The sequence below is a fragment of the Myodes glareolus genome, chromosome 22 (genome assembly GCF_982192425.1).
Source record: "Myodes glareolus chromosome 22, mMyoGla1.1, whole genome shotgun sequence".
Lineage (NCBI taxonomy): Eukaryota > Metazoa > Chordata > Mammalia > Rodentia > Cricetidae > Myodes > Myodes glareolus.
In genome coordinates this window covers 46799680-46820692 of record NC_142047.1, presented here as the reverse complement: position 1 = coordinate 46820692, position 21013 = coordinate 46799680, and the positions used below count along the sequence as shown (strand labels likewise).

General features: G+C 48.3%; 1 protein-coding gene across 1 annotated transcript in view; it reads right to left on the bottom strand.

Moving 5' to 3' along the window:
- Plcg2 (phospholipase C gamma 2) overlaps positions 1-21013 on the bottom strand; it is a 133623-nt gene that overhangs the window by 107498 nt on the left and 5112 nt on the right. The window contains exon 2 of the mRNA XM_087900458.1: positions 20101-20339. Coding sequence (XP_087756584.1) covers positions 20101-20293 — 193 coding nt within the window. The 5' untranslated portion in view covers positions 20294-20339. The remainder of the gene's footprint in view (positions 1-20100; positions 20340-21013) is intronic.

Genomic DNA, 21013 nt, shown 5'->3' with positions numbered 1-21013 from the left:
GCCTTGGCCAGACACACAGTGTGTTCTCAGTCGACATGCGAAGGGGCTGCGGATATGGTTCAGTTGATAGAGGGCTTGCGTAGCATGCGCACGACCCAGGATTCGAACCCCAGTACCACATAAACAGGACATAGTAGTGCATGCCTGCAATCCCAGCACTAGGGAGGAAGAGGCAAGAGGATCAGAAATCCAACATGATCCTCAGTTGCAAGCTGTTTTCAAACCTGCCTGGGACCGAGCCGTGGTGGAGGCTCGGGAGGCAGAGGCGGGTGGATCTCTGTGAGTTTGAGGCTAACCTGGTCTACAAGAGCTAGTTCCAGGATAGGCGCCAAAGCTACAGAGGAATTCTGTCCCAAAAAAATCAAAATAAAAAAAAGCATTTTGGTCTTTTTGTTTCAAGTGGGGGAGGGTTGGGTAGGTATGGAAGTGACAAGGATTTGGGAGGAATTTGGGGAGGGAGAAATATGATCCAAATAGATTATATGAAAATGTAAAAATAAAAAAATAACAGCAAACTAGTTGTGAAACAAAAGAATCACGACGCCTTCTTTGATGCGCCACATATGCCAGCCGCGTCCTGAAGGACAGGTGAGGCTTGGAAACGTCGATTACCAGCTTGTTTCCTGAGGCTCTGGCAGCAACAAACCTGACATGGGACCCAGGACCCCTTCAAAGCCCCACAGAAGCGGGTAGACAGCCCCTCCCAGTCAGCGGTGGTCAAGGAGGCCACCATGAGACAGTGAAACCCAAGAGCAAGGCCGGTACCTCCCTGGGTCCTTCCACTGAAACCACTCTACTGTGCTCCTTGGTCTAGTGACCCGCTTTGGACATCAAGAGGACAAGACAAAAGTAAAACGGTGTACATCAGAGCCCAGACCTCAAGAAACCTTGGGGCTCTCTGTCCACTCCCTAGGAGCCTAGCATGTGAGAAAGCTCACTGGATTGCCCCGGAGGGAGAGGCCACATAAAGAACAAGATGCTAGTGATGCATCCCAAAGAGCCTTAGAGCTGTGTTCTAGACAGCTCAGTACTCCAAGGTCAAGGCCTGGTGAGCTGCTCCGGCTACCCTGGCTACCAAAGGTCTACACTGTGAGAACCAGCCCTGAGGTTTGTTTTGACTGAGACGACATGCAGAATGACCCGTACCTTCTGTTGTCACGTATTGTCCACCCCAGCCTTCAGCAGACTGTGTCTTTGGTTAACACCAGTTGGGGCACAGACACACCTGTCCATCAAGCCCTCCTGATATCCCCGGCCCACAGAGGGGGTTTTCTGAGCCTGTTGTTTGGTGGGGTTTGTTGCATTACCAAAGAAAATTGGCGCCATCCCAATTTGTTCCCAGACCCAAGAATACATTCTCTTCCGGGGTGACTAACATGGATGCGGGCCTTGCCCGAGATTCCAGAGAATCAAAACCATTCCCTAACAACGATCCCGACAATGGAAGTGATCAGTTGAAGGGCTGAGCCCAATGGTTCACACACTCTGGTTTTCCTACTGACACATGAGGTGGATACCACTCTTTGCCAGTCCTTTGCTGATGCTTCCCTGAGAAAGGTACAGAACTTCCCAGGGTCCCCCTAAAGCAGCAGAAAGCACCCTCATTTTCACTATGATGCACTTGTCTGAGTGGTAGCCAACGTCTACTTGCTCATCACCAATGAAGGGTGAGATGCAATATAAACACCGTGTCTCCTTCTAGCCATTCAAAACAGTTCTTAGCTCCTAGCAATGGCTATTCAGTGGATAACTGAGTAACATAAAGAAGAAATGACAGAGGAAGACACTGTGCTTGGAGCCACTTTAAACAGAAAAACATTCCCTCCCTCTTTCTATCTGCCCCACCCTCTATGTATAGATGTCAGGGTCCAACAGTAGGCCATAGGCTAAAGTCTCTGTTTGGGAACATGGAGCCCCCCTTGCACTGGACGCAGTACCCTCCCATCTCTTTCTTCTGCAAGTTCTAACCTCAAAGCAGCATGGGTTCGCTCCCTGTAAGGTTAAGGCAACCCTGCACAGGCGACACAGCCTCCAGACAGAAGCACATTCCTCTTCCCAGAGAAGCTAGGGGTGGTCGAGCCACACACGTGTATCCACATCTGACCTTGTGGAGTTTAGAGTGTAATCACCATAGCAACTACCTTACGTAGACCACCGCACAGCGTGACGAACAAGGAGACAGGCGACGGCAAACAGGAATGGGACCACCTGCCAGGCCTGTGCCACCCACTCTGGTTCTCATCCACCACAGGAGGCTGCAGAGAATTGATCTGAATTGAGACAACCGATATGTGATATAGGTATAACACACACCCACACACCGGGGTCTGGGGAGAAGCCTGGGAGATGGCTCATTGGGTAAAGTTCTTGATAAACAAGCCCAGAGTTCAGATCCCTAGGACAATATAGAACCCTGTAATCCCAGAGTGGAGTAAGCTGGCTACTCAGACTAGTCAAAATAGTGAGCTCCGGGTTCAGGGAGAGATCCTGCCTACACACACACACACACACACACACACACACAGTGGAGGGTGACTGATCCCGGACAACCCGAGTCTCCACACACCCACACAAGCGCACACCGTGTTAATGGCTGGAGAGAAGGCTCAGTTAGTAAAATACTAGCTACACAAGCATGAGGATGTGAGTGTGGTTCTCAGAATGCACATACAAAGGCATGGCACGGGCTGGAGAGAGGGCTTTGCAGTGCAGAACACTGGCTCCCCTTTCGGAGGACCCGAGTTCAATTCCCAACAACCACACGGTGGCTCACAACCATCTGGAATGAGATTTCACACCTTTTTCTGGTGTACAAGCATAAATGCAGACCAAATACTGTATATGCAATAAATAAAACAAAACCAGGCATGGTGGCAAGTGATTGTAATCCCGGTGCTGAGGAGGCAGACACAGGAGGGTCTTTGAGCATTGCTGGCTGGCCAGCCTAGCCAATCAAGTGGGCTCCACGTTCAGTGAGAGACCCTGTCTCAGGATTTAAAAAAAAAAAAGTAGAAACATTTCTAATGGGTAGTTTGACTGAAAATTACAATTAACTTATTTTTGTGTGTTCAGAGAAATAAGTCAAACCTTTTACAGTTAACTTTTTAAAAAAATTGTTAATTTTACTTATTTAACCCACTGGTTGTTACTCTGTAACAACTTGTATAAATGGTAAGTTTTGAAAGTGTCACCATTGTACTCAGATGTAAAATTCTGCATGTACTAAAAGGTTTTGTTAAAATTTAATTATATTTATTTTAAAAAATAAGATAGTGTGGGGTGGTGATGGCACATTCCTTTAATCCCAGCACTCAGGAGGCAAAGGCAGGTAGATCCCTGAGTTCGGGATCCTGAGTTTAAGCCTGGTCTACAGAGTGAGTCCCAGGACAGCCAGAGCTACACAGAGAAACCCTGTCTCGAAAACCTAAATAAATATTTTTTAAAAAAATTAAGGTGGAGAGCAACTGGGACGGATACAGTCACACACACACACACACACACACACACACACACACACACGGGCTAGGTGTGATAACATCTGTAATCCCAGCACTGTGAAGACAGAAGAAGCATATTGGGTTTCATGAATCATGGGTTAAAAAATTAGACCCCTGTCTCAAAAACAAATAAAAATCAGTGGATTTTGAAAAGTCAGACCAGACCAAAAACAATAACGTAAAATGTCTCATTAATGGAGCTAGAGAAAGGGCTCAGTGGTTAAGAGCACTTGCTACTCTTGCAGAAAAGCCAGGTTTGGTTCCCAGCACCCACATGGTGCTCACAACCATTTATGACTCCAGTTCCAGGGGATCTGACACCTTCTTCTGACCTCCATGGATGCCAGGCACACATGTGGTACACAGGCACACATGCAGACAAGATTTTTAAATGTCTCAGGGCTGAAGAGTTGGCACAAATGGTTAATAACTTGTTGCTCTTGCAGAGTCACGGGTTCAATTCCCAGCACCCACATAATGACTCATAACCATCTGTAACTACAGTCTATGGTATCTGATGCCCTCTTCTGACCTCAGCAGGCACCAGGCATGCATGTGGTGCACATAGATATAGGCAGGAAAAACATACAAACAAAACAATAAAATAATTTTTATTAAATGCCTCATTAATTATAGTATCTATGTTAAAACAACACCAGCTACACTGAATTAAATATAACATGTATAGTTTCATCCATTACTTCTTACCCTTTTTTAATGTGTTAGCTAGCAAACTTTAAACTGCACACATGACCTGCACTGAGGTCATCTGAAAATGGCTGGCCCAGAAGCGGCTGGATGTGGCTTCCACAGGATGGAAGACAGGGAGGTGGGTGGGGGCAGGGAAGGGGTTCAGATCTCTGGCCCACTTTTAACTGGGTTGCCTGTCCTCTGTTGAGTTCTCAAACTTCTTGTTTTGGATACAGGTCCTTTGTCAGCCGTGTTTTGCCAACATCCTCTCCCAGCCTGGAGCTTATCTTTTCTATCTCTTAATCTAAAGGTTTGGGGTACAAGGTGACTAGGGACAACTGTCTGATGCAGCTCCCCAAAGAGCCTGGTGACATGATCTGGCCCCTCAAGAGTCACAAGCTGGTCATGATGCCTAAACACTACTGAAACCGTCCAGATGCACCACCTGGTTACAGGTGCACAGAGGGAGGCTAGCACATGGCAGCCACCCCATCAACTCCTTCAACACGCCCCAGGGCTGGTGTGAGTTGACACACCTCTTCCATGTTCTTCTCACGGACCACTGAGCAAATGGCAGACAGAGGAGCTTGGGGGCAGTTAGAAAATGGGGAGACAGCTTTGGTCATACAGATATGAGGTGCCTATGGTCACTAAACAGACACATTTGGCTGAAGCATCAAATGTGACATGAGGAGTTCTATGCCACACCTCCCCTGCGACATCCAAAGTTGAACAGGTACCAAGCAAACAGAGGTAAGCTGCTGCCTGTAAACACGGCACCTTTGGGGTTGAGGGTGTAGCTCAACGGCAGAGCAGCCACCAACCAAAAGACACCCCCCCCCGTTCCGTCCCTAGTCTCTCTCTCTCTCTCTCTCTCTCTCTCTCTCTCTCTCTCTCTCTCTCACACACACACACACACACACACACACACATCCATAATAAGCAAATGTTAAAAAAATATATTTCAGTTAGGAGGTGGTGCACGCCTTTAATCCCAGCACTCAAGCAGGCAGAAACAGGTGGATCTCTGAGAGTTCGAGGCCAGCCTGGTCTACAGAGCAAGTTCCAGGACAGGCTTCAAAGCTACACAGAGAAACTCTGTCTCAAAATTTACCAGTAAATAAATAAATAGAACTTCAGTGGCAGTTTGAGGAACAGAGAGGACGTTTGGGGCTTAACCTGAGGAGGAGGCAGGAGGGGGCCGGTCCAACATCATACGGCTATTAAACTTCTCCCGGGAGCCACTGGAGACAACGCGAGAAGAAACAACAAGCCACCATCCACTCCAGTCAGCTCTGCTTGGCAACTCTCATAGGCCCTACTATTGGAAGCACACTCCCATCTGAAAGTCAAGCTGGCCTCATTCTGTGTGTACTCACATCTATAGTCCTGTCGTAGTCTCTGTTTTGCCTCTGGGGTGAATGGCACATCACGGGAGGACAGGTTTGTTTTAGTTCAAAGGTCCCGGTCACAGTCTCTCCACATGACCCCTCCACATGAGGACATCTCAGTGGCAGGTGTTCCAGACAGATGGTCACCCTGTACTCAGCTCACTCCCCTATTCATTCAATCCCGGCCCAGCCTATGAATCCACCTTCAATTAAGAGGGCCTTTCCCTTCAATTAGTCCAATTAAGAAAATGCCCTCAGGCCAGCCTACTACAGACCCACTCCTCATGGAGAAGTCCTTCCCTGGTAGTCCTAGATTAGGTCAGGTTGACAACTCAAACTATAGCCAGGGGCCAGCGATATGGCTCAGCAGGTAAGGGTGCCTGCCACTAAGCCTGAGGACCCGAGTTTGATCCCAGTGGAAGGAGAAAACAGATTCCCAAGTCATCCTCTGACCTCTTCACAGGTGCCATGCGTGTTTGCATGTACACACACACATTTATAAAAGTGTACTAAAAAAGGATCTTGTGAAACTAGCGGTCAGACATGTCCATGTATGTACAGTGACGCATGCGAATGTGTGCATGTAGAAACCAGATGTCAAACTCAAGAGCCAGCCACTTGGCATCTTTAAGCCATGCTCTCTCACCTGCAGAGATAAGAGGCTGGTCAGCAAGCCCCAGGAGTCCATTCCTGCTCCACTCCCCGGCAACAGGATTACAAACAAGTACGAACTACATCCAGCTGGGGACTGAACTCCATCTGCCTGCCTGCGCCCACCCAGGATTGCCTGACTAACCTCCACATCAGATCTCTCACGGTAAGGAGACTGGAAAACGGCATCTCCTTCCCATGTGGATTAAAAGAAAGAGTGGGCTGACCGCCTCAGCCACAAGAAAGGCTCCAGAGCTTCCCCACCCTCATACCATCAAGCCGATGCTGAGGCAGGCTCCACATACAACACTCCAGCCAAGGGGAGCTTGCCGGCTTGGTCCTGAGGTCTGGAGGCCTGGGCCAGAACAAACACCCTGAGGGCGGAAAGGAATCGCCTCCACAACACCACCACACTTGACTGAAGCACACCCGGTTTCTGCTGCTCGACTTTAAGTCTCTAAAAGTTGAAGTCTGCCCTGGCGAGGGTGGGTGACGGGTAGAAAAGGTACAAGCCTCCTGGGGAAAACTGACCACACTGTGCCCAAGCCCACCACACAGCTGTGTTTAGAAATCTATCCTATGAAAAACAGAAAATTTGCCTAAGTGTAGCTACTAAAAAAAAAAAAAAAAAAAAAAGTTCCAGAATCAACATTTGGCACCGGAAAACACGAGACTACGTAATATCCTAAAAGTAGGACACTGGTTTAAGAAACAAACCTCAACACTAGACTCACTTCAAACAACACGGAAGATAGACGGGCGCGGAGCAGATTTTCACCACCGGACACTGAAAGACCCATCTAGCACACGAATTTGTTGAGTGAAATATGTTTAAATAAAGGCCTGGGGAACTGGGAGATGGCTCCACAGACAGAGTGCTTGCCACCGAGTTCGGATCCCCAGAAAACAGCATTTAAACAAATGGATGGATGGATGGATGATAGATGGATGGATGCATGCATGGATGGATGCATGGATGGATGGATGAAGAGGTGGTTTGGAGGGCGCACCTGTAATACCCCCGCCAGGGAGATGGAGACCTGAGGATCCCTGGGGCTCACAGGAAGCCAGTCTAGCTGAGTCAGTAAGACTCAGTGAGAGACCCTGTCTCAAAAAACAAAGGAGAGGGTAATTAAGGAAGACACCTGGAGTCCTTGGACCTCCACGCGTGTACACACACAGAATAGAAAAGATTTATGACGAAAGTTTCTAAAATCAACAAAAATGGTCATCAGACACAGGACAAAATGCAAGTTATTTGAGGGCTACATATTAACCAGGAGTTTTGTGGGTTTTGTTTTTGTTTTTTATAGCAAGACAAACAAAATATAAGTTTATTGTGGATTAAATCTTTGTTTTGTTGAGACAGGATGCCACCATGTAGCACTGGCTCACCTGATACTATGTAGACCAGGCTGGCCTGATACTTCATATGCCAACCAGGCTGGCCTTAAACTTAGAGTGACCCTCCTGCCTCTGCTGCCCAGGAGCTGGGATTACAGATGTGCAAAAGGACCACTACTCAATTGCCATACTAATTTCTCTAAGGAGGGAGGGGTGTGCACAAGACCTAGCTGTATTTTTATAAAAATAAACTTTATAAAGATAGAAAAGACTCAAAGTCAGCGTTTCAGCTTATCCACACTGGTTAGGCAAACGTATTAGTTTCCATCCTGCTGTAACCCATAGCTTAAGACTCTCTAATTCATCATCTCACAGATCTGAGCAGGACCCGTTCTTTGTAAAGGCTCCAAAACCAGCTCCATCGACAGTTCCAGTCTCCAGAAACTGCCTGCATCCCTCAGCCTATGGCCCCTTTCTTCAAAGCCAACAAAATACCATCTGCTTCTCGGTCGAACTTTGACCTTCACACCTGTGAGAATCGCTGTGACTACAACAGCCTAGCTCCATCACCCAGGATCATTGTACCATCTCAAGACCTCTGCCAAGAGCCTTTCGACAGGTAGGGCGGCACACGCAAAGATTCCAGGGCTTAAAACGTGACTGCCTTCCGGGAGGGGGCATAGCAGATTCGCGGCTATGAACTGAACAGCATCTTATTCACCCTGCGTGCCTGGAGTCACACATCTAGCACAACCCCGTCATGTGGGACATAGCTAACTCCCCTTGGACTCCTGACATCCTGCAGGGGGGCACCCTCACACCCCATTCTGCAGATGGGAAACAAACCTCCTAAACTGAAGAGCTGAGCTTTCAAGGCAGGCCATCCGATCCCGACAATCTCTCCGTTTCTTCTGCACACTAGGGATTAGCTCTAGGGCTCCATGTGTGCACAGCAAATGCCCGACCACTGACCGTTCTCTATCCCAGCCACTCTCTGCCCCTACCCTTTTCATTTATTTATTTCATTTATGCCATGGCACACAAGGGGAGGTCAGGAGGCAGCCTGCGGAAGCTTGTTCTCTCCTCCCACCATGTGGGTCCCAGAGATCGAACTCGGGCAGTCAGGCCCTTTACCCACTGAGCCATCCTGCCAGCCCCAGCTGTGCCTCCGCTCCAACGCACGCTTTTTTAAACTTTTTATTTTGAGACACGGCCTTGCTAGGCTGCCCAGGCTGGCCTTGCATTTACTGTGTCTTTCTTTTTTCTTGTTTTGTTTTGAAGGAAGAGACAGAAGGGTCTCATGTAGCCCAGGCTGTCTCAAGAGCTCCCTATGTAGACAGCTGATCAGGAACTCCTGATTCTCCTGCCCCCATCTCCCAAGTGCTGGGATTACAGGTGCGTGCTAACCCACCCAGGTCTGAGCTCACTCTGTAGTTCAGGCAGGCCTAGAACCTGGGATCCTCCTGCCTCCGCCTCCTGAACAGTTGGGGCAATGAACCAGAGAGAGAGGCCTGTGCCCTGAGTCCTTGCTCTACCCCATGGAACATCTGCCACACGATCTTCGATCTCAGCCTCAGTTTTTAAATTAGTTTATCATTATGTAACTGTCATCAGATGGCAAGGATGAAAACAGGCAAATTCAAGTATAATATAAAAGTCAGTATTTAGTAAAAACACTAGATCTCACATTATTTTTAAAAAAAAAAAAAAGAGTTAGGCATCTCGACACACTTCTCCCAGGTGGAGGGACTAAGTGGATGTTCTCACCCCATTTAGTTTTTAAATGCTTCTACTGATGAGTTCATGAAACTTCTCTACAGTGGGGGCAAGGAGCTGGCGGAGGGGGTGGTGAGGGAGGGTTCACTTGGGGATGACTCTGAGCTCACTTCCACAGCAAACCCTCAGGACACATAGCCGGTACTTCTTGCTACCTTAGGGACAGGAATCCCCTCCAGGGCATCTGCATTACTCTACAGGGGATGAGGCTGGCAGCAGGACAGGCTGCTGATGCTGCTGAGACCAGAGAGCCCTCAGCTCCTGAAGCTGGAGGGAAGGCACCCACCCTGCCTCCTCCCCTCCTTGGAGTTGGAGTGCATGCTAGCCCCTCCTCCTGCTGCTAAGGTAAGGTTGCTACTTTCTTTTCTACAGATTACTAAGCTCCATTTTCTTTGGTCTCTGCACAGAATCCCTCACATGAGCCTGTCAACCCACCTCCATGTACACCCACCCGTGACCACCAGAACAACTTAGAGGTGCAAGCTGCAGCTTCTTCTCACCGCTGCAGAGCCACGTGCTGAACCGACAGCACTGGAGCTGCTTGCAGAACCATACACCACCAGTGCATGCCACTTCTGCAAGCCCACAACAGCCCAGGCCTCCCCAGCCTGTGGAAGGACAAAAGCAAGGAGCCAGGCTGCCCAGCACACAGCCTCACATCCTGGGTCTACTCTGGCAGGACCCCCAACTTAGCCACAGCACAGCAGGAGGCATGCCCCACCAAAGAGTGCAGGCTACACCTGGGGTCCCCTCCACATCTCTTGCACTGGCACCTGCAAGTGGCCTGCTGTTTCAGCCCCCAACTGAGAGGTGCCCTGTTAAGACCCTTCCATCTCTTCTTACAAGCACTCACAAGTTCAGTCCCTGTGACACCTTAGGGACGAATATGCTCTACTGTCACTCTGTCTTACCCATGAGAACACTGAAGCCCCAGTTTTACAGGTGACAGGAGGTGCATACCTGTAGCCCCAGCATCGGGGAGGTGGAAGCAGGAGACTCTCTACAAGTGTAAGGGCACCATGAACTGGAGAACAAGACCCTAAAACAAGGAAAGAAAGAAAAGGGAAAAGGAAAAAAGGAGGGAGAGAAGACAGCAAAAAAAGAACAGAATACAATCACATTGTGTGAGTGAAGATCAGGATAGTTCAGAGGTGCTGTCTCTGAGACCCAGACACTGATATACTCAGGGTCAAATCTGGGGAACCAAGGGTACATGTAGGTCCCTTTCCTGATTAGTCTATCGAGCAGGTAACAAGTGGGGGTTGGACTCTCCCCTCTAAGCAGCCAGTCTCCTCCTTCCCAAGCCCACAGTCCAGGGTGAGGTCTAGTCCTGATGCCCAGGACTGCCCACAAACAGGGCAGTTGGCACCAGACCATCTAACTTTGTCCACAGTGACACAGTGCTCTGTTGTTTCTGGGCTGCAGTCTGCAGTCACATCCAAGATAGACAGGTGGTGGGGGCAAATTCTCTCCAAAATGTTTCACCACAGGTTTCCTTTGGAGTTGGGGAGATGGCTCTGTAATAACATGCTCGTTGCATAAGCATGAGGGCCCAAACTCAATCCCTGGTAGCTACATAAAAATGCCTCACGTGCTGGTGTGCACTTGCAATCCCAGCACTGAGGGGGGAGAAGTCAATGAAGGCCCCTGGAGCTCACTGGCCAGTCAGCCTGGCCTATTTGGCAAGTCCAAGCCCTGTTGAGAATTCTTTGGGTCTTTAGGGATCATTACTGTCCTGTTTCTTCTGGACCTCTAGGCACAAACAAGCAACAGGCAGTGTGACCCAGACTAGGTCCTCTGACTGTTCGCTGAACAATAACAGAGACTGGGATAGGACAAAGTTATAGGATAACAAGGCAAAACAAGTTCCCAGCACCAGCGCAATGCAGGGCAGCACCATCAAGAATAAAGTACCAATGGCCTCCAGGGCAGCTGCTCCAGTGCAGAAGAGGTATGCCAGCGGTACACAGCAGGTGCAAAATTAATTAATTAATTAATTAATAAAAGAGGATTCTTCTAGAACCAGAGCATCTGGATAATGCCTCCCAGGTCCTCTCTGCAGGGCTGTACACCTGAAACAATGGCAAAGGAAAGCAACCTGGGGCGGAAAGGGTTTATTTGGTTTCTATAGCCTGAATCACCGTCTATTGAGGAAAACCAAAGCAGAAACTCCAACAGGGCAGGAAGCTGGAGGCAGGAATTGATGCTGGGGCCATGGAGGAGTGCTTCTTCCTGGCTTGCTCCTTGTAGCTTGCTCAGTCTGCTTTTTTATATAGTACCAGGGTCCACCAGCCAATGGGGCGGCCCCACCCATAATGGACTGGGCGCTCCCACCTCAACCACTGACTAAGAAAATGCTTGCTTCTAGCCTGTGATGGTTTCAAAGGAAATGGCCCCCAAAGGGAATGGCACTACTTGTTGGAGGGAGTGTGTCACTGTGGGGATGGCCTTTGAGGTCTCTTTTGCTCAAGCTTCCCTCAGTGTAACAATTAGTTGACTTCCTGCTGCCTTCTGGTCAAGATGTAGGGCTCTCAGCTCCAGCATCACATCTGCCTCCATGCTCCCCGTCATGATGATAATGGACTAACCCAGAATAAATGTTTTCTTTGTAAGAGTTGCTATGGCCATGGTGTCTCTTCACAGCCAAAAAAAAAAAAAAAAAAAAAAAAAAAAAAAAAAAAAACCTAATACACAACCTGACCTTTTTAAAATATATATATATATATATATATATATATGATGTATTTTTTGTTTTATATTCACTGGTATTTTGCCTGCTTGGATGAGTGTGTGAGGTTATCAGAAGCCCTGGAACTGGAGCTATAGACAGTTGTGAGCTCCCTTGTGGGAGCTGGGAATTGAACCCAGGTCCTTTGGAAGAAATTAGTGATCCGAACCACTGAACCATCTCTCCAGTCCCTGATATTTTATTTTTTTTCAATTTTATTAGCTTTTTTAAATTGAAAATTTTTGAAAAATACATTATTGAAAAGTTATTTGAAAAATAAACTGAAAATATATTATTTGCCATATAATATATTCTGATTGCAGTTTCCCCTCCCCTAACTCCTCCCAGATCCTATCCACCCACCGAAATTCACACCTTCTTTCATTAGAAAACAAACAGGCATCTTTTTTAAGTCATTCATTAATATTAATTAGCATAAACCAAAAACAAACAAACCAGAGCAGGACAAAACAAAAAAAACCCACAATACCATTTAGTTCATTTTGTGTTAACCATCTTCTGACGGGTATGGGGTCCGCCCTGACATGTGGTTTTTATACCCAGTGAGATTCTGTTAGAAAAAAAACTAATTTTTCCTTTATGAGTGCTTACCAATTGGAGGTAGCTTCCCGGTTAGGGAGGAGGGTTTGTGTGCACTTCCCCTCTCAGCCGTGGGACCCCCTCTGACTTAGACCTACGCAGTCCCTGTGCAGGCTACCAGCCTCTGTTGAGTTTGTATGCCTGTCAGTTCTTTTGCATCTAGAAGGCCTTGGTTCCTTGGTATCCTCCATCCCCGTGACTCTTACAGTCTTCCTCTTCTTCCACGGAGTTTCCTGAACCCTGAGGGGAGAGATTTGATGGAGACATCCCTTCTAGGACTGAGTGTTCCAAGGTCCTCACTTTTGCACACTGCCCAGCTGTGGGTCTCTGTATTTGTTCCCCTCCATTGCAGGAGGCAGGGGGAAGATTCTCTGATGATGAATGGACGAGCCACTTATCTGGGAGTCTTTTTTGCTACATTCCTTTAGCAGAACAGTATTTTTGTTTCATCCTAGGCCCGTGGCCTGTCTAGTCTCAGGTTCTTAGCCACCCAAGCAGTATCAGGCAAGGATTCCATCTGATGGAGTGAACCCTAAATCCAATCAGATGATAGTTGGTTACTCCTACAACTTTGGTGCCACGATTGCACCGGTCACCACTCTAGATAAAAGGATTTGTAGCGGGGCTGATGTTTGCCTTCCCTCGCTGATGGCATGCAGAATACCTTCCAGTACCATAAGCATGGACAAGTCGGTAGGGGTGAAGACTCTAGGTAGGCAACAGTTCAATTTCCTGATGTTCAGTGAGTTATAGAGGTGTTGTCTTTAGCCATTGGGCCTAGCCATCAGTTTGTGGGAAACAATCCACCGCTTTGTTACAGCCCGATCTAATGGAGGTATTATCTCAAAGGGGGTTCCCTCCTCTTCAACGACCCTAGGTTTTGTCAAATTGACATAAAACTAGCCAGGACAACATCCAAGGATGGACTTCAGAGAGAAGCAGGAGACACAAAAACCTTCCTTTCTTCCCTCGTCCAGCAGTCGATCTACACACTCTGCCCAGGTTCCCCCTCCAGCAGTCGATCTACACACTCTGTCCAGGTTCCCCCTCAGCCATCCAGTCCTCCCACACACCCAGAGGACGATCTGGAGTGCTCGCCCCCCTTGGTGTATCCAGCACTCCACAGTATGTGGCCTCTGCACATGGGGACTGTGGCTTTTCCCTCCTGCTGAAGTGCGGTGTGACTGAGGTCACCATGCTGGAGCCAAGCTGGGAACTCTGAAAACACCGTGAGGAGACAGTGGCAAATTAGATCCGGAAGACTTGAGACCACCAGTCACCCTTGCACTGGTCCCCAGGAATTAATCTCCCCATACATAAAATGAATGTAATCTCTACTGTTTAGTCACCATGACAACCGAAAAATAGGTGTACAGGATATGTTTACTCAGGGGCCAGCATGCAGCGAACATTATTAGAATGCTCGCACCAACATCATCACCATCATCGTCACCAACACGGTCACAACTGACACAATCATCCTTATTACTATACCACAGTCTCTTCCACCACCTCCTCCCACCACCATCATAGTCACCACCACCATCAGCACCATCAGCACCACAATCATCACAATCAGCATCATTGTCACCATAATCCTCATCACCAGACCCAGAAACACACCAGCTAAGGACCACCACCAGTGCCTCGGGCCAGCCACACGGAGTAGGCCGATTGAGTCCTCTCCAGATCTGACCCACCATCTGCTCATTTGCATTCATGGCTCCCACAATTCCTGCTTCGATATACCATCCTTGCGGGCCGGCTGCAAATCCTGCCCCTCATGCTCCACACAAGGTAGCTCTTCTGCTGTAGCTCAAGGCCTTCCCTGATCACTGCTGGGTTCCCACTGGGTCCCCACACCCAGATAGACAGTATGCTTTCTGCTGTCACCAAATACAAATGGTGTGGGAGGTTCTTCTGTCTATGTGTTGCTTTTATTGGTTAATGGATAAAGAACTGCTTTGAGCCTATGGCAAGGGCAGAACAGAACTAGGCGGGGAAAGCTAGGCTGTATGCTGGGAGAAATAACGGTAGAGTCAGAGAGAAGCCATGGAGCTGCCAGAGATGGACACTAGGAACTTTACCCAGTAAACCACAGTCACATGGCAATATACAGATTAATAGAAATGGGTTAAATTAATATAAGAGTTGGCCAATAAGAAGCTAGAGCTAATGGGCCAAGCAGTGATTTAAATAATATGGATTCTGTGTGATTATTTCAGGTCTAAGCTAGCCGGGCGGCCGGGAAGAACAAGCGGCCTCCTCCAACATACAAAACCCAGCAATGGCACTAACCACACAGTCCTGACACATTAGTCTCTGCCTCACCTTCTCTCTTGGGCAGGAACTCAATCTCCCCTCTATCTCACCCCCCCCGTCCCCTCCTCCTCCCTCTCCTCTTTCTCTGCTCTTCTTCCCCTTTCTCTTCAGCAGAATCTATACTCAGTCTGATGTCAAATAGGAACAGGAGATAACTCCTACGGACGTTTCCAGAGGAAACTGCTGATACCCACGACACTCCACAGCTTGAAGTAAAGCCAGCATGTATTCAGACAGCTTGTCACTGAAGCCCCACTAACACACTGCACCAGACAGTTCTTTGTGGAGAGGCTGTCCTGTACCTTGCACTGTATCTATATCTATACCTGTATCTATACATGGGATGTCAGTGGTACCCTGACTTCAACTGTGCCAACCACGCATGGCTCTAGACATTGTCACATGCTCTTGGGGTGAGGGTGAGGCAAACCACTGTGACTGTAAACCACTCACTGCCCTAGGTGGCAGGACTCGGTACCTCAGCAGGCCTACAAGCGGGTGGTCACATCTACTGCAATGGTTAATCTCCACTGTTAACCTGACAAGACGCGAATCACTCTGGAAACAGACCTCCTGACCTATCTGTGAGGGGGTTTCTAGACTGAGTTAACTTAGTGGGAAGATGCGTGGGAACTGTGGGCGGCACCATCCCATGCTCTGGGATACCAGACTGAATTCGAAGGAGAAGCACCAGCACTCATCTCTCTCCACTTCCCGATTCAGGATGCAGTGTGACCAGCTGCCTCAAAGTCCTGCTGCCACGCTTTCTCCGCTATCACTGTCTGCGCCAGGTTGGATGCTCTCTTTTTTTAATTGCTTCTTGTCAAGTATTTTGTCTCGGCAGTGAGAAATATAACTGGTGATCTGAATAGGACTGGCCCCAGCAGGGTGAGGAGGGAGGGGTGGAGCGCACGCCTTTAATCTTAGCACTGGGGAGGCAGAGGCCAGTGGATCTATGAGAGTTCCAGATTAGCCTGGTCCACAAAGTGAGTTCCTGGACAACAGGGCTACACAGAAAAAACTGTCTGAAAACTCACCTCCCCCCGCACCCCTACAAAAGAATGGCCCCCATAGGCTGATATAGTTGAATGCTGAGTCACCAGGGAGTGGCACTCTCTAATACGATTAGCAGAATTAGAAGGTGTGGCCTTGTTGGAGAAAGTATGTCACTGGGGTGGGCCTTAAGGTTTTCAAAATCCCATACCCAGCCCACTATTTCTAACTCACTCTCTCTCTCTCTCTCTAAGATACAGTTCCCAATACTTCCCCAGTACCATGCCTGCCATGAAACCTCTAAAACCGTGAGCAAGCCCCCAATTAAGTGCATGAGTTGCCTTGGTCATGGTGTCTCTTCACAGCAATAGAACAGCGGCTAAGACAATAATAACTAATACATTTATCCAAAAGTCACACCGCACTTGCTAGGAACCCTAATATTGCATGCCCATATAACCCTCACCTACGCCCATTCCCTCCAGATCCCACAGTGGCCAGCAGATCCTGTTGCCTAGGAGCCCTTAAATGAACCCTGTCCTCACTCTTTGCAACAAAAGACCAGAAGGGGCACTGACTGTCCTCAGTCAGTCCTAAGGCCTGCTGCTCCTTTCAAAGGGTTCAGCGGAGCCTCTTGTCTCGATGGCTTTTCTGACTCTCCACAGACGCCCTCACCCTCAGGAACACCTATCACAGCCTGCTCAAAGTCTCAATGCCAGTTTCTCTTTTAGATCTGGCTCCTCTGTCTACCAGAGAACCCAGGCAAGGAGGGTGGATGATACGTCAATGTATAGGGAAAGCAGAAGCAGCAGCAATAATGGCCGCAGAATCAGAGGAGTACGGCGCAGGGTTTCTCAAGTGCTGTAGAGCAAGGGAGACCCCTCTGATGGGCTCCTCAACGCTCACTCCCAGCCACAGTGTGTGTAGTGGCAACATTGTCCCATCTACAGAGAAAGAAATGCAAACACAGAAAGGTCAAGCCAGCAAACAGGAGGCCAAGCCAGCAAACAGGAAGTCAAGACACCTACTGGTTCCCAGCAGGACACTGTGGGCTCCTGAGCATTTGCATCTAATTTAGCAACTGCCGCAGCCCTATCAGGTACCTGGTAGAGCTATCTCCAAATAAAGTAGGTTGGGAGGGAAAGAGGCATACATGTTGTCACTCACACACACACATACATACACACACACACACACACACACACACACACACTAAATTGTTTTTTTAAAAATCTTATTAAGAAATTACTCAACTCTGGTAGTGAATGGACAGGTATAGAAGTCCATGGCAGTGTAAGCGAAGGCGTCAGGGCTCAAGTGCAAAAGGAAGCTGCTGCTTTTGTGGCGTTATACCAAACTGCCCTAGAAGGTTAAGCTACACTGTACCCTAGACCTCAGGCACCCACACCTGTGCACGCGGAAACGAAGCAAGGGCTGCATCTCCCTCTGTATGTGACCCATGAATTTCACAGCAAGCATGTGGGGTTCACGTAAAAACTTCTCCACCCAAGACAGAGAGAAGACTCCATGGCTAAGAGCACTCACTGCTCTGGTAGAGGACCTGAGTTTAGTTCCCAGCACCCACATCAGAGGACCGTCTGATGTCCATAGACACCTGCACACCCGTGCACATAAACTGGCACAAGTACACACCTATAAGGATAGGTTTAATTTTTAAAAAATCAATAAATAAATCTTTAAAAATAAAACCTGATTTTAAATCTTTAAAAAAATATTCTAAATCTTTAAAAATATGGCTGGGTGGTAGTGGTGCACACCTTTAATTCCAGCACTCAGCAGGCAGAGGCAGGAGGATTCCTGTGCTTTCGAGGACTGCCTGGTCTACTGAGAAACTCTCTCAAAAAAATAAAACCAAACCAAAAAAATGGTGCATGCCACTTTACCTGATCCAGCATTCTCATGAACCCATAATCCTCCTGCCTCCAAAGGGCTGGGGTTATTGGTTTGAGCCACCACACCTGGGCTTGCAGCTTACATTTGTCTCTTTAAAACATGGACTGTAAGTATGTTAAGTTGATTTTGCTTCAATAAAATAAGGACTTTTTAAGAAGACTGAAAAAAAAACCACACCTTTGTTGCAGCTAGTGAACTACACAACAGGTCCTACTAGGGTTAAACTGTTACAAAGTGGCCAGGTCCCAGAAAGCAAGAGACAGATCTGTGTGCTGATAAGGAGCCAGCCCCGGGCGAAAAGAAACCAAGGAGCAGAAGGTAGCAGTTGCCATTTGCGATAAATAGTTAAATACCCATTCCATGAAGGTAGAACATTAGCAGAAGACAGAACAAGCTGCCTGTGAGCGTGACATCATCAGCTTCATCTGTCAACCTTCCTCCACCCCGAGTCACCTTGGAAAAGTAATCACCTCCATCAGATTGTCCTGTGACCCTGTCTGAGGGGCATTTTCTTCACTGCAAATGCATGTAGGAGGACCCAGCCCACTGTGGGCGGTGGCATCCCTAGGGTTGCTAGCTGACAAGCCAGAGATAGTAAGCCAAGTTAATGAGCTGTGTTCTTCCAATGCATCTCTTCATGTCTGCTTTGAGTTCCTGGCCTGGCTTTCCTCAGTGATGAGCTGCACCTGTAAGCCGAAATTAATCTCTTCCTTCCCTATTTACTATTGTTCACAGTGTGTATGACAACAGAGCTTGTACAGGGTATGGGTGAAGGGTCAGAGGTGAAAGGCACTCTAAGAGTACTTTATATTTTAGACAAGATCTCACAATTCTCCTGTCTCAGCCTTCTGGGAGCTACTATTTTAAAGGTACATTTATAGTTTTTCAGTGAAAAGCTACTCAGGGGGTTGCCAAGATGGCTCTGTGGATAAAGACTCCTGCCACCAAGCCTGATGACTGAAATTTGATCCCTGGGACCCACATGGTAAAGAGAGGATCAACTCCTATGTAAGTTGTCCTCTGGCCTTCACATACATGCCAAAACACACATATATGCAAAGAAATTACTATTAAAAAGAATCTTGGTAACTGTTCAATAGACAGATCATTTGGTAGAGTGTTTGCCTCACGTGTTCAAAGCCCCGGGTTCCATCCTCGGCGCTGAATTAAAAAAAAAAAAAAAAAAGAACAGCATTGTGGTACACACCTCTTATCCCAGCCCTGAGCGCTAATGCAGGAAGATCATAAATTGAAAGTCATCCTTAGCTACATTTGGGCTAGCTTGGGCTACATGAGACCCTTCTAAAGCAAGCATGACTGGCAGGATCACCCAGTGGCTAAAGGTATTTGCCCCCCAAACCTGATAACCTGAGTTCTGTCCCCAGAACCGACGTAGGAGAGAACGACTCCCACATATGGTCCCCCCCACCCCCCCGACATCTCTACAAATGCTGTGGGCACGAACACATCCACACATGCAGACCGAAATAAACAAAACACATCTTAACAAATACAATTAAAGCACACGTCTGCAACTGAAAACTGCTTAAGTGCCATGACTCTGTTTGCTACAGGACATCTCCTCAGACAGTCCAGGAACTGAGCCCATAGCCCAGTGTAAGGGGACAGGGATGAGGGAGGGCACAGCCAGGACCAGAACGTCATCTGAAGGCCACAAAACATCCAATGATTTTTTTTTTCCCCTGTGCCTTTAAACACCAAAGTAAAAACCTCTTGCTGCTGCAGTTTGCAATAAAATCAATCAATCAATCTTTAGCCTTTTGGCTACCAAGCTTCCAGCCTTCCGGGGGCCCCAGTGAGTCCCTCAGAAGCCAGACAGCTAGACAGCTATGGGAACCAGATGAACCTCACTGCTGTTTCAATATCATGGCTGAGTTGACCAACTGGGGTTGCTGTCATTTCACAAGAACTTCCCTGGATCAACTTCCCCGACCTGCTGTCAACCCCACCCCACCCCCACCCCCCATAAAGTGGAAACACTTTTGTCTTTAAAAGTAGGGACCAAACCAACATTCATGCTGACAAAATGAGACAGCTTAAAGGCCGGAGGATACACAGGCGCTTCTCCGGAGGGTAGGGCCGATGGCCCTCACTGCGCGGCCCGAGGATACACAGGCGCTTCTCCGGAGGGCAGGGCCGATGGCCCTCACTGTGCGGCCCAGCAAGTACTCACAGAAGCCCTCGATCTTGTCCGCAGTCTTGCTCCACGCCACCTGCCGAGTCTCCATGATCACCTGCACTGTCCTGCGCTCTGAGGTGCCCTTCCGGGCGCTGAACACAGTCATCACCGTCCCGAGCTCCAGGGCTCGCTTGATCTGACTCTTCTCATATTCTGGAAGGGTGTCCACGTTGATCATGGTGGTCATGGTCAGCCACTCCAGAGAGAGAGAAGCAGCAGGAGAAATACGGAGGCTGCAAGGGAAAGAAGCAGGAGAAAGAAAAAAAAAATGGACTGAGTTTAATGAACTGAGGTGGGTGAGTGAATGAGGTGTCAGTATCAGGAGGCAAGAGCCTGTCTCATTCCCATCGGACTGAGGGACGGTTGAAGGTTCTAGTGCTGAGAGCCCTTGGTCACTCAGAGAGTGGAGCCAGCCGGAAGGCAAAGATTTAAGTGAAGTGGGTGGAGAGCGGGTCCCTGGCTAGCCTCAGAGACCCACAGACACACATAGCCCCAACTGCTAGACAAACTTTGAATAACCAAATCACCATAGCTCGATGGGTGACCCTCCTCTCTTCCTGTCCAAATTTGAATAACCAAAGCAGTTCAGTTAGGTAACCTCCGCTCTCCAACGGTGCAGCTCACCTGCTAGTGCAGCTCACCTGCTAGAAGACTCCTCGCTATCCACTTGCAACAAAATTACAGCAACTGGTTCCTCTGCATAACAACGAGGCAGAAAGGACAGAAAATGCCCAGGCCTGGCAGCCCCCCAACAAACCCAGGGATGGAGTCCTGGCCTCCTCCAGTTCCATTCCATCCCTTCTTTTTTTATTTACGGTTTTTCAATCGTTGTTGCTGTGGTCTTTGCTCTTTAGAGACAGGGTTTCTCTGGGTAGTCCTAGAACTCACTCTGTAGACCAGGCTGGTC